Source organism: Peromyscus maniculatus, chromosome 9 (genome assembly GCF_049852395.1).
Source record: "Peromyscus maniculatus bairdii isolate BWxNUB_F1_BW_parent chromosome 9, HU_Pman_BW_mat_3.1, whole genome shotgun sequence".
In the NCBI taxonomy this organism is placed as follows: domain Eukaryota; kingdom Metazoa; phylum Chordata; class Mammalia; order Rodentia; family Cricetidae; genus Peromyscus; species Peromyscus maniculatus.
The window spans coordinates 59,024,804-59,038,134 of record NC_134860.1 but is presented as its reverse complement, the minus strand read 5'-3'; the positions used below and the strand labels follow the sequence as shown (position 1 = coordinate 59,038,134).

General features: G+C 42.6%; 1 protein-coding gene across 2 annotated transcripts in view; it reads right to left on the bottom strand.

Annotated features, from left to right (window-relative positions):
• Positions 1-13,331, bottom strand: part of Sacs (sacsin molecular chaperone) — an 88,033-nt gene that overhangs the window by 69,328 nt on the left and 5,374 nt on the right. For both annotated transcript variants that reach the window (XM_006986324.4, XM_042284976.2), the window contains exon 2: positions 8,426-8,909. In XM_006986324.4, coding sequence (XP_006986386.1) covers positions 8,426-8,445 — 20 coding nt within the window. In that variant the 5' untranslated portion in view covers positions 8,446-8,909. The remainder of the gene's footprint in view (positions 1-8,425; positions 8,910-13,331) is intronic.

Below are 13,331 nucleotides of genomic sequence, written 5' to 3'. Positions count from 1 at the left end.
GCAAGGCAATGGCTCTGAGCCTGGGACAACACAAGGTGAAGCCACAGTGCCCAGGAAATGAGGGACAGAGACACAGAAAGACAAATGTCACATGCGTCCTCTTTCATGCAGAATGTAGATGTAAGAATTATACACATGAAAGCAGAAAGGGGACCAGAGGGACGGGGACAAGAGAAGATGTGGGAGAAGCGGCTAGGACAAGCTTTCATGGAAAATGCTACGATGAAACACATTATTTTCTATAATAAATACATAAAAAATAAAAATTATTTGATAAAAAATAAATAGTGGGCAAGACTAACTTCACATGGCACTACCACAATGGCCCTGGCCATTGCGGGCCCACACACACACACACACACATACACACACTCACTACAAGTAGCTTTGGGCTCAAGGGCTCCACTGGGGGCATGGGAATGACATCTTGCCCAGGACACCAGCTGCAGAAGCATGGCACAGACGCCAGGGCTAAGGGACTTGAGTGGAAAGAACATGAGCAAACCCATCCCTGAGCCCTTGTGAGCTCTCCCTGCCCCGAGCACGCCCAGAAATAGATGGGGGAAAATGAAGCGGATGGCAGAGACCAGGGGCTCGGGGTCCTGTCACTCAAGAGAAGCTTTGGAGCCAGCCAGACACGCAGGGCACACTAACTGCCCTTACTTGTACTCGTGAGCTTCTGCGACCTAGGAGGTATGGAATAATCTTGAAACCACTGACCCAGGCTTGCCCCCAGCACTGGGCACTGCTCTTTGTCCATGGCATCAAGCCTGAATGACGTCTATGCCTGTCCTTCATCAGGCATGCTGGCTTGGCGTGGTGTCCTGGCCACCTGCTCCTCCCTGTCTGTACTTGTTCCCAGACACTAGAACTGCAGATCTGCCTGCCATCCTGAAGACCATTCTGCCATCTGCGTATTTCCATCTGGGGATCATACAAATATATATCTCTGGTTCCTGACACAGAAACGCCTAAAACCCTTGAATCTTGCTGAGTAATAGGAGTGTGTTTAGTTATTCACAGTGGACTTTGAGTATAGATGAAGAGGTGACTCTTAGTGACCTCAAGATGGAGGCTAGTGGCCAGAGGAACAAATCACGTCATTAAGTCCCCCTCTCCTCCCCACCCCTAGGAAACCCCAGAAGAAAACACGGGATGGAGATTGAATGCAGGCACCAATGGCCAATGACCAAGTCATTTCAACGTAATGGAAGTTTAACACAAACTCCGAGGCACTGGAGCTCAGGAAGTTTGAATTTGGTGAATGTGTCAGGGTTCTGGGAGGATGGATGCTCAGAGGGGGACAGGAAAGATCCATGCCTGCACCCCTCACCACACCATACCCTCTGCATTTCTTCTAGCTGGCTGTTCCTGGAACACATAGAATATATAATATCCGTTATAATAAACTACAATCTTAGGGAGAGTGCTCTCCTCAACACCAAGTTATTTCAGCAGATTGTGAAACCCAGGTTTAGGGGCAATCTTAGGCATCCTCTAATTTGCAGTTGGTTAGGCAGAAGCCTAGGTGGTCTAGGATCTCATTCATCGGTAGCTGACATCTCAAGTAGGTACAGCCTCGTGGGACTGAGGCTTTGATGTCAGGGTGTGTGTTAACTCTCGGTTGCTAATGTCGAAATTGAAGTGTGGACCATCCAACTGATACTGGAGAATTAGGGGATTCATAACGTGGTGCTGAGACTCTTCTTAGACATGTCAACATTCTGATGCAGACAGGGTATGGAGATACGTTCTCTTTGAAGAGACCGGCAAGTGGGCCAACACACAGCCATTGGGTATCTCCAGTACCCACCCTGCTGGCCAGAGCCACAGACTTCTTGTCTGGAGTGTTACATCTTGTAATGGGCTCCACAACTTCTACCTCTGCTCCCTCAACAGGCCAGCTACAGGGACACTTTAAGAATGGTTCCCTTCTCCATCACAGAGACTCAAGGCCTGGTTACTGGAACATTCTTCCCCACACAACTTATGACCAAATCTCTTTTTGCCTCAGTGCCTGCTCAGATTTCATCTTCTCTCGCCAGTATGTCCTGATCATGCTGTTTAAGACTCTTGGTCCCACTGAGACTCAGCAGGTGTCTCCTTTTGTCCCATCATCCCTATATTGTATAATTTGTTGTTTTTGTTTTGTTTTGATTTGCCCTGTGCCCTTGTTTACTTTCTATGGATGTGATGAACACCATGACCGACTCAGGGTGGTACGGGTTGATTTGGTTTACATGTCCCAATCATAGTCCATCACTGAGGGAAGTCAGGGCAGAAACTCAGGTAGGAGCAAAGGTGGGAACTTTGCAGGAATGCTGCTTAGTGGCTTGCTCCCCATGGCTTGCTCAGCCTGCTTTCTTGTACAACCTAGGGCCACCTGTCCAGTTGTGGCACCACCTACAGTGAGCTGGGCCCTCCCACATCAATCAATCAATCAATCAATCAATCAATCAATCAATCAAGAAAATGCCTTACAGATATGCCCACAGGCCAGTCTGATGGAGGCAATTCCTCAATTAAGCTTCCCTCTTCCCAGGTGTCTCTAGTTTGTGTCAAGTTGGTGAAAACCAACCAGCATACTCTTGATAATATGTGAGATTCATAAAAATTGGGGTCTGCATTAGTTTTATTCCTATACATAATACATGGTGCATAATACTTAATCTGTGACAAGTGAATGCATGGTTCTGAGGACAGAGCTGGTCTAGAAAAGTACCAGCATGCTAGGGTCCTGGGATCAATGGAAAGTCTAGCTCACAGAGCTGACCTACAGAAAGACAGGAGAGGAGGCTGGGAATGCCTCTGTGTGAGTCTGATGGGGCGCTCTTCTTGACCAAACCCAGTAGCTCCTTGACCAACTACAGATTGACTGCTACTCAGCAGATCCCATCAGTAGGCTGTCTTTGTCCTGTCTAAGGTCAGTCATGGCAGGAATTGTTCAGTTAGTTCAGGGAGAATCCCCTGGCCTAGAGACTCATCACTCTGCTTCCTCCTCAGGAATCCTGTGGAATCCATTTAACAAGAATTCCTTCATGATTTTTCATAGCTCCCCCTCTGTCCATTGGCTGGAATGCTCAGTTGTCTTCACATGTAAGAAGTCGAGCTGACCTCCACCTCTATTTCTGAAGTCTTGGTGCCTGTCACTACAGTCCTAAATAGCCTCCCTCACCTATGTGACAAGGGCCAGAAACAATATGCTCTTTAACACACATGGTACCGTGACTTGTGCAAGATCAGGTTCGTCGTTGGGCCCAGGACCCCAGATGCACGTTTTTTTTTTTAGAAACCTTTGCATATTTTCTGGCTGACTGATCAGCAATAGATGGGAAATCACACTCCTGAGCCCCTGCTTCCCATGACAGCCCATGGAAGTAGAGTGTAGAGTAAGTCTCCTTCCCGCAGTCCTGAGTGGAACACTCTAGAGACTATGTGGGGTCTTGGGCAGATAGAGGCTCCATCAGAGTCCCAAGCTCATGGAGGCAGCTGGGCTTGTGCATAGAGACCGCTGGGTTGGTGTCCCGAGTATCTCTGTTTGCACAGTACCCTTAGTTAATACAGGAACCCCTCTGAGGTCTGAATTCCACTCCCCCCACTCTGTGGCCTGTGTACCCCATGCTCCTACCCCTGTCGCTCAAGTTTCCTTCTTGTGTCTGATTTTACTAAGGATGACTTTGTGCGCCAATGACCTCCTCAAACTCTATCCCCTCAGACCTGTCCCTTTCCAGTAGCTGTCCCCACCCTCCTCCCCACCGAAGCCTTCTCTTCAGTTCCTTCCACTCCCCTCTGCTATTCTAGTCCGATCCCCACTTCCTCAGCCCACCAACAGACACCCTCCCTCCTATGCCAGCCCCTGCATTCCCCATCATCGCTTGAATTTGAGATGACTGCCACCAGGGGTTCTCAGAGGACTCAGAGACCCCCAAAGCTAGGCATCGGGACAAACGGCGTCTCCAAAATGCTGTCCATGAATAACGGTAGAAAACCAACGGCTTTCTCTGGGAATGTGACAAACACAGTTCATATTAAGATGAAAAGTGGGATGAGAAAGGGAGCCAGCTATCCCACACAAGCCCGTGGCTGTCAACTGCTCTGCTTTGCCGCATGTGGATAAAGTCTTAGAACAACTGCTGTGAGCTTTATCTGCACCTGTGCATTTCCATGTGTTAGACATGCATGTTTTTCTACTTCAGTAAGTCATTGCCAAATTAGTTTATGGACCCCCCTTAACGAGATGCTGTTAAAAACTGGTTTAGCAGGGGTTGGGGATTTAGCTCAGTGGTAGAGCGCTTGCCTAGCAAGCGCGAGGCCCTGGGTTCGGTCCTCAGCTCTGTTAAAAAAAAAAAAAAAAAAAAAAAAAGACCAAAAAAAAAAAAAAAAGAAAAAAAAAAAAAAACAAAAAAAAAACTGGTTTAGCAACAGTGAAATACATGGGTGAAATTCCCAGCTCCCTAAAAAAAAGAGAAGTGAATTCAAACGTTTTTCAGGTTCAAATGATTTAAGCAAATTTTTAATAAACAAGGCCAGTTAGGAATTACGGCTTTCGTAAAAGTGGGTATGTTTTCAGTTGTCTGTATTAAGTTTAACACAAGAACTGTGCTTGTATTTACTAGCCAATAATATGATAAAGTGCTTGAAATTATTTTTAAGAGGATGAAGAGATGGCCCGGTGGTTAAGAGCCATCTTAACCTTTCAGAGGGCCTGAGTTCAGTTTCTGGAGTTCACGCGCTGTTGTTCACAGCAAGTGGTAACTCAGAGAACCCAACATCCTCTTCTGGCTCCTGTGGGTACCTGTACTGATGTGTGCATACCCATACATATACATACACACATCTACACAATTAAAAAATAAAATAAATCTTTAAAATTAAATTATGGGTTTAACTTAGAACACAAAAGATGAATTTTGTTTTACTTTTGAATTCACTTCTATTTTTTTAGGGAGCTGGGAATTTCACCCCTGTATTTCACTGTTAATAGCACCCCATTACGGGGTTCATAAACTAATTTGGCAATGACTTACTGAAGTAGAAAAACATACATGTCTAACACACGTGTTACTACACAGACATCAAAAGCAGTGAGGAAACTATCCAAAATGGACGCATTTGGTATCTTCCTGGGTTTTTTTTTTTCTTTCTCTCTCCCTCCCTTCTGTTTCTTAATATTTGTCTGACATACATACACTGTACACAGTTAACTGGGTAGGAACTTGGGGTGGTAGTGAGGGTTTCTAGGTTATAACATGCCTGCTGAAAAGGTTCCAAAACCTCTTTGCAACTCACAGCCTTAGAACTGTGATAGGTAATTTCTAAATAAAACACATCGCCGCTGACACACTAATTACTACGTGCAGGTTTCTGTGGGTTTGGATTGTTTTTATATTGTATAGAGACGCCAGCTATATTAGTCTCTTGAGAAATATGAAACCTTGTACTACAAATTAGCCTGCCTACAAAAACTGTAAGATAGTGTTGGGGAAAAAATTAGGCAACTTACTCTATAATGTTGGCTAACGGCGGGCAATTCACAATGTGTACAACCAACTTGATTGAAAAGAATGAAAAAGGGTTACCAGGGAGCTGCAAATAGCTCAGTCCATAAAGCCCTTGCCATGCAAACGTAAGACCTGAGTTTGCTCTCCAGAACCCATGTAAAAAGTCAGACATGGCAGTGCCCGCCTATAATCCTAGATCTGGATCCCTGGTGCATGATGGGAGCCAGCATTGTCTACTCAGCCCACTCTGAGCCAATGAGACCCTGTCTCAAAAGAAACAAGGTGGATGGCTCCTGAAGAGTAATGCCTGAGGTTCACCTCGAGCCGCCACGTGCATGTGCTCACACATGTATACACACAAACGCATAGGTGCATGGGCATGCACACAATAAAAGGATTATCAGTTGTTGAAAGTTATAAATAATGTGAGGCTGAAGAGGTGGCTCAGCAGTTAAAGAGCATGTGCTACTTTTTCAAAGGACCTGAGTTCAGTTCCTAGCAGCCCTGTTGCCTCTAACATCAGCTTCAAGGGGATTTGATGCTTCTGGCTTCTGTGGGCACCTGCACTTGGGTGCACATACCCCTCATACACAGCATGTGGATGGTGGGACCCAAACCCAGGTCTTTTGCAAAAACATCTGGTGCATTTAACCATTGAGTCATCTCCCGAACCTCTGGAGAATGATTTGTTTGTTTTTCACATACAACTGTTACCTCCTTTTGAATCTTTGTTATTTTGTTTCAGTAGACAGACAAGAATTTCATCACAGTAACCTAGGATCCTATTTAGTCAAATGTTCAAACACATTTTTTCCTTCCCCAAATTAGATCCTAAATGAATCTAGATCTCAAACTGACCTTGAGATTTCTTGAGGGGCAAAGCAACCTCTCCAAATGTGTTCTTTTGCCTTATGAAATGAATGTTCATTATTAGAAAACTTATAAAGGTTTATTTGGCATGTTGAATTGAGTACAACACATGATCAAATCTTCTTTAAAAAAAAAAAAACTCCTAGCTTTCTCTAATCTAGACTATATTCATATGGAGAGGTAATACGAATTTCGTGACTTCTACAAAAGTTCTACCACAGGCCTAGAAAATTTCTTTTCTGCAACACGTCAGGGCATCGTGCTATTCATCACAATTCTCATCATTATTTGCAAATGTTAGGTGCTACAGAAATAACACTATTCTCTTGTTCCATAGCCTCTGCTCTTTAGCCAAAGCAGCCCCAATCTCTTGTCGCTCACTCAGAGTTGCTCTGAATACCAGCAGGGACATGAGGGGTCTGCAGCCAGTAAGCTGAACCAAGTGGATGCACAATCGTGCATGTAGACATACACGTATGTGCTCACATGCATGTGTGTACAGCTGGTCACTGACATTTTTTAGTGTTTAGTAAAGTGAAAATTCTAAAGTATCTACCACCTATATAATGTCCTTCTCTGAAAAAAATACATTCAAATTTAGTTAATCTTTCCTTTTAGATATAAATAGAATTGATCACCTGTGAGTGACTGCAAAGTAGCCTACATCACTGGGCTTTGTCCTGATGATTGACAATTTGTAGTTCGTGTCAGGACCAGTGAGTGCTCTATATAATTACTGCAGATGAGATTTCTCCAAACAAATCAGCTAACTGTTCAATTAAACAAAAACAGTTCACTTTTCAGCCATCTACTTCCAGACTTAAGGGGGCAGGTACCACTGTGGAAATACTTGAAAAAAAACCTCTGAAAATCTGCAGAATATTGCAAGGAGTGGTGAAAGTTATGCACACACCTCTGGTGTCTAAGGACAGCATCAGTAAGAGTAAAGAAATTCGCTTCTGATGATTTCTCTGGGTTCTAGCAAACACAGATGATAACTGAATGTGCCGGTTGTTTGATGGTACCCATATATATTCATATGCTTTAAAAGCAACCAAGTGTGATGGCTCCAGTGTGATCCCAGCACTGAATGGGGTGGGGGTGGGGGGACAGGTTCAAGGCTAGCCTGGAATGCACATCAAGATCCAGTTCCTAAATGCTCTTGGGAACGCTAGGGAACAACAATAGTGCTTCTATTTAATGTGCAGTTTTCAGGAGCTGGCAGAGAAACACTGCTGTTGTTGTTTTCTAATTCCCTTAGTATTTTAAGTTTGGAAAATAAAATTTGAAACGTCTTTTAATCTGTTGATATCACTATGTAAACATGTGAAGTCTTTCTTGTTTTTATGGTACTAAAAATTCATTTTTTTGAACATCATTCAAATAAGAGTAGCACTCTAAGCTGGTGGAGGTAACACACACTTTTAATTCCAGCACTCAGGCAGCAGACGCAGGTGGATCTCTGAGTTCAAGGCCAGCCTGGTCTACAGAGCCAATTCCAGGACAGCCAAGACTATACAGAGAAACTCTGTCTCAAAAAATAAAAAAAAAAAAAGGAAACAAAAGAGTAGCACTCTGTTACATGCTTAGAGAAAAGGTATGTTTATATATATACATATTTGTACATACACATACATATGTATGTCTATAACAGTAATCATCAAAGAAAAAGAGGCTATTAACATGAGGGAGCATGGGAAGGGGGAAGGAAAGTAGCTGGAAGGGGCTGGAGGGAGAAAAGGGAGAGGGAAGGTGATGTAATTCTACTTCAATTTAAAACATTCAAAAAGAGAAAGAGCACATATAAATTTCAATAGTAATAGATAAACACATAATTTTGTCCAAGTCCTTAAGCTTGTAAGATCAGGCATAGACTCATAAAATAGCCCTCTACCCTCTACCAAGGCTAATGACCTGAATTTGATTCCTAAAATCCACATGGGAGAAAAAAAGAGCAACTGACTTCTAAAATTAGTCCCCCAACCTCCACACTCACAAGTGCACACACACATAAGTAAATGAACAAATTATCGCTTAAAACATTAGCTATTTACCTAGTCTCCTGGGTCTCCATGATCCCTTCTTCAGGAAGAGCTGTCCTTGAAAACCACTGACGTTTCCCCGTCTCCTTCTGCTTAAGGCTGGTGTGTGCTTCCTTTCAGTGTGCACTCCAAGAGAAGCTCTTCCTGGCTGGTGAAAAGCCAGTTTCCTCCGGCATCTGTCATCATCTGACATCAGAAAACATTGTGTTTTGTGCCTGTGTTCCGTATGCTACTCTAGTCTGATAAGGTCGAGTTTTTTTTTAAAGCAAACCAGTATTAGCTGGTAGGGAGTTTCCGGCTTTCCCCAGAGGCAAACTTAACTTCATCTCATCGGAGGCTCTTCTGTATTCCTTGTGGGAGGTGCAGGGTGAAGGTGCTATAGAGGTTCTGGGTAGGGCATGGCCCACCCTCATCTCAGGAGATAGAACATATTTGCTGTTGAGAGCACTTCTCCAAGCTCATCAACTACAGGCATTTTGGCTTTACTTCAAGGACCCTGAAAGAAAGGGGGGAAAAAAAAGGTAAAAAAATAAGGAGAACACAAAATGTGCGCACTGAGAACACAGCCTGCGTGAAAGATGGCCAGGTCCTTGGCTTCGGCGACTCATTAAATATAAAGTATCATTGTGCTGCACCTCTGCCAACCAGCATGACATTCCCCCGTCCCCAGCCTCCCAACAAGACGCACACCAACAAACACACACGTGTTACTAGATACAGAGAGAGGCCTCTGAAATAATAAACATATCTATCTATCAACCTAGCTCATGTGTTCAGTTTCCCTGATTTCTTCCTCATGTGAATCCTACTTCTCACACAATATACCTTCCTTGAGGAACAACAGTTTTTAAAATCCAAACCTACAACTTAACACAGACAACATCTCATGTTTGAAAGACAAATATTAAGCTAGGTAGACGGTTGAGTGAGTAAAGTGTTAATCATGAGGACCTGAGTTCGGATACCCAGGACCCATGAAGAAAAGCATGGACATGTGGGAACCTACATATAGTATACACACAGGCACACACCACACCACACACATACACACACACACACACACACACACACACACACACACACACACCAGAAACACTTGTCTCAGAAATAGAAACTGTGCCTGTTGCCTACTAGTCCTTAAAACAGCCTTGCTTTTTAAGAAATAAAATAAAGAAATGACAAACTTCTGCAACAATGATAAATCAGGACGCAGGAGACCAAATTTTCTATTTATACAAATATCACGGTTAGAAAATACTTTGTAATTTCAAAGCTTTCTTAGACATGACCACATATAAGAGCTGTCTGAAGGGAAGTGGGATTGGTAATATGTTAAGGAAATTTGGAAAATAAGTGATTTTGTTGAAACATATTCCAGGAGGAAGGGGATGGGCTGAAGTTGTAAAGAATCAGCTCCTGAGCCAGGCGGTGGTGGCGCACGCTTTTAATCCCAGCACTTGGGAGGCAGAGCCAGGCAGATCTCTGTGAGTTTGAGGCCAGCCTGGGCTACCAAGTGAGTTCCAGGAAAGGCACAAAGCTACACAGAGAAACCCTGTCTTGGGGTGGGGGGGGGGGGGGAGAATCAGCTTCTGGACCTTCCACTTGTGCAGCCCAGCATCTTTATTTATTTCCTTCTATTGATGATGCGAATGATAGAATCCAGGGCCTCATACATGCGTGGCAGTCACTCTTCCCCTATGTTACATCCCAGCCCACCAACCCTTCCACTGGATGAAACGTCTGCAGTAATAACCACTTAAGCTACAATGAGTCATCGTAGGTTTTTGGATGACAAATAAAATCTAGAAAAACTCAAAATACAATGTAGTTCCATCCCTGAAAACAAATTCTCAGCAATTCGCTATAATTACATTTTTTTTAACAGGGCATGTTGATTGGCAGTCATCAAAGCCAGTCAGTGCAATTTTCAAAAGCTGTTTTTCTTTCCTTAAATAAAAAAATGTTTTTGTTCCTTAATTGTTTATTTTAAATACAACCATAACATGGAGCAGGCTCAGGCCTGCTAGAGTTTGGAGCTGGCTTGCTCCCTCTACAACACATGCTGAAGTTTCCTCCCTAATGCAAAGCCCATAGAGGGAAGAGACTTAACTGCTGTGGATATCATTCTATATAAATAAAACACTGATGGCCAGTGACCAGACAAGAAGTATAGGTGGGACAAGGAGAGAGGAGAATTGGGAAACAGGAAGAAGGAGGGAGAGATACTGCAGCTACTGCCAGGACAAGCAGCATGTAAAGACGCCAGTAAGCCACCAGCCACGTGGCAAGGTATAGATTTATAGAAATGGGTTAATTTAAGATATAAGAACAGTTAGGAAGAAGCCTGCCACGGCCATACAGTTTATAAGTGATATAAGCGTCTGAGTGATTATTTTATACATGGATTGTGGGACTGCGGGGTTTGGTGGAACCTGGAGAGAAGCCCTCCAGCAACAAATGGCGCCCAATGGCTCGAGTTTCCATCTTAAACCTGAGAATATTTAATAACCGATTCTAAACAGAGCCAAAACCAGGTTCCTGCTTCTTGTCTCATACGGGCAGCTAGATGCTGCAAAACGAGGGTTTGAACACTGGCGGGTTCCTGGTGTGTGCATTTGACCGGCAGTATGGCAAGAATGAGATGTCTGCCAGCGGCACATTACGCTGTGTGGTAGATTTAGTCTTTACCAGTATTAAAAAAAAAAAAAAAAAAAAAAGCCGGGCGTGGTGGCGCACGCCTTTAGTCCCAGCACTTGGGAGGCAGAGGCAGGCGGATCTCTGTGAGTTCGAGGCCAGCCTGGGCTACCAGGTGAGCTCCAGGAAAGGCACAAAGCTACACAGAGAAACCCTGTCTCGAAAAAACCAAAAAAAAAAAAAAAAAAAAAAGAGGTTTCTGGGCTACACGCTGCTTTGATAAAAGGGTAGACCTACTATTTCTGAGACTTGACTCCCAGAGCTGCAGAAAATGTACCACCACCATGTCGAAAAGCTGAAGGGGGCGGAGCCAGCAGCCACAGTGCCATTTCAGGCTTAGAAGGCTACAATTTAAAGCAATAGGCTCACAAAAAGACTGATTCAGATAAAATCATTTACAATATGTGTAAAATATATGTAGGCTTCAAAGAGACAAAAAAAAATTAATATAAAAAAGCCACGTAAAGATGAATATTACACAGACACTCTGGATTGTGTTGTCTTTGGGATTTTTAACTACAAAAAATATTTGATCAAAAAAGATGTTAAATTAAACCAATATGTATATTTTAAAGGTACCTTGACTTCAAAATTTGGATGTAAGGATATGTTGCTTTGGAAAAGAGGTTCTGCTTTTGTTTCCACAGAAAGCCAGAGGCTATGGATTTGTTCCAGATTAAGATACATCAGGTTTGACCAGCCAAGACCCCCTGAAAGGTCTCCGATGACACCATGGCCCAGATGATCCAACATCCAGAACGGTTTCAAGGCAACTGGTTCACACAATACAGCCTCAAGGACTACCCCATAGGCCTAAAATTTTCTTTGCGTCCCCATAAGATACAGTGCCCCCCTCCAGCAGGAAGTAGTAAGAGATGCTACGCCCAAATTCCCAAATATACCAAGCTGGCTTTAGAGGTGGAATTGGCTCACTCCCCCTCTAAACCCAGACATATTGCTGCTTTAAAAAAAAAAAATGGTTAAAAGATTCTTGTGTCCCAAATCAGAAGAGCCCTCTGGTGTGGGACAGAGAAAAACCAATATTTTTTATTTAAAACAGGTTTATTATAAATGTGATCTCTTTCTAAAAAAAAAAAAGAGGGTATGATATAGATACATAGGAGGATATAGAGATAAGATAAAAGGGTAGATTAATGAACCTACTTTTAAAGAACAACTTGTTTAAAATGTTTTACATTGGTATAGATTTTAGTTTATGTTTAAAATGTTTTACATTGGTATAAATTTTAGTTTATTGATACAAACTTGAAGTTAATTTTGTTATACTGTATATATATACTTCTATTCTTGTTTGAGGTATTATGTTTATGTAACTCATTTAAAATTGTAATGGATAATTAAAAAATAGATTAATAATTAGTCATCTATGATAATCATATTTGTAGCCATGTTAGTTAAGTCTTCTAGATATACATAGATATATTTCAGATAGATAGGTAATCTTCAAACACTTCATAGACCTAAAGAATATGGCATTTAAATAACTTAAAATTCTGTTGACGTGAGACACAATTGCTCCTGGCTGCACCAATTTGATCCCGAGAGAATGTTGGGCTTCTAAGACATTTCCATTTGGAAGTTTGTCTTCTTGGCACAAAATGGCCTACTGGGCAAAGAACTGCCCTTGCCTTGACGGCTGACAGTATGAATACAATGCTGTCCTTTCTGGACAAGTGGGACACAAGGAAAGCGACCACTGTACTCTGCCAAGACAGGGTAAGATGGTCTTTCAGAATTCCTGCTTATAAAAATGGTCTGTCAGATACTCTAGGCCTGTAGCCACTTTGAATGCACCAACAATGCTGAGAAACATTAGGTGACTGTCCAGGCTGCCAGCTGTCTCGGTCTACTCTTGCAAGATTCCCGAAAGCTGCTTGCATCCATCTACCATTTCTCAGGTACCATTATGTTCCTTTTCAGGTCTTTGATATGGTTGAAGACTAGATAGTTATAATTTCCTCAATTATGATAAAAGATAAGTTAGATATAAAACCTTAAACTCACAAATATAAGATAGATAGGACATCTTCTTTAATATTGTAACTGCAATTCTTACTTGATAATTGTTTTGTTATATGCAATTTTACCATGTTAAAGTTAAAACCTTCCTTTTAAAAAAAGAAGAAAAGGGGAAGTGCTGTGGATATCATTCTACATAAATAAAACACTGATGGCCAGTGACCAGACAGGAAGTGTAGGTGGG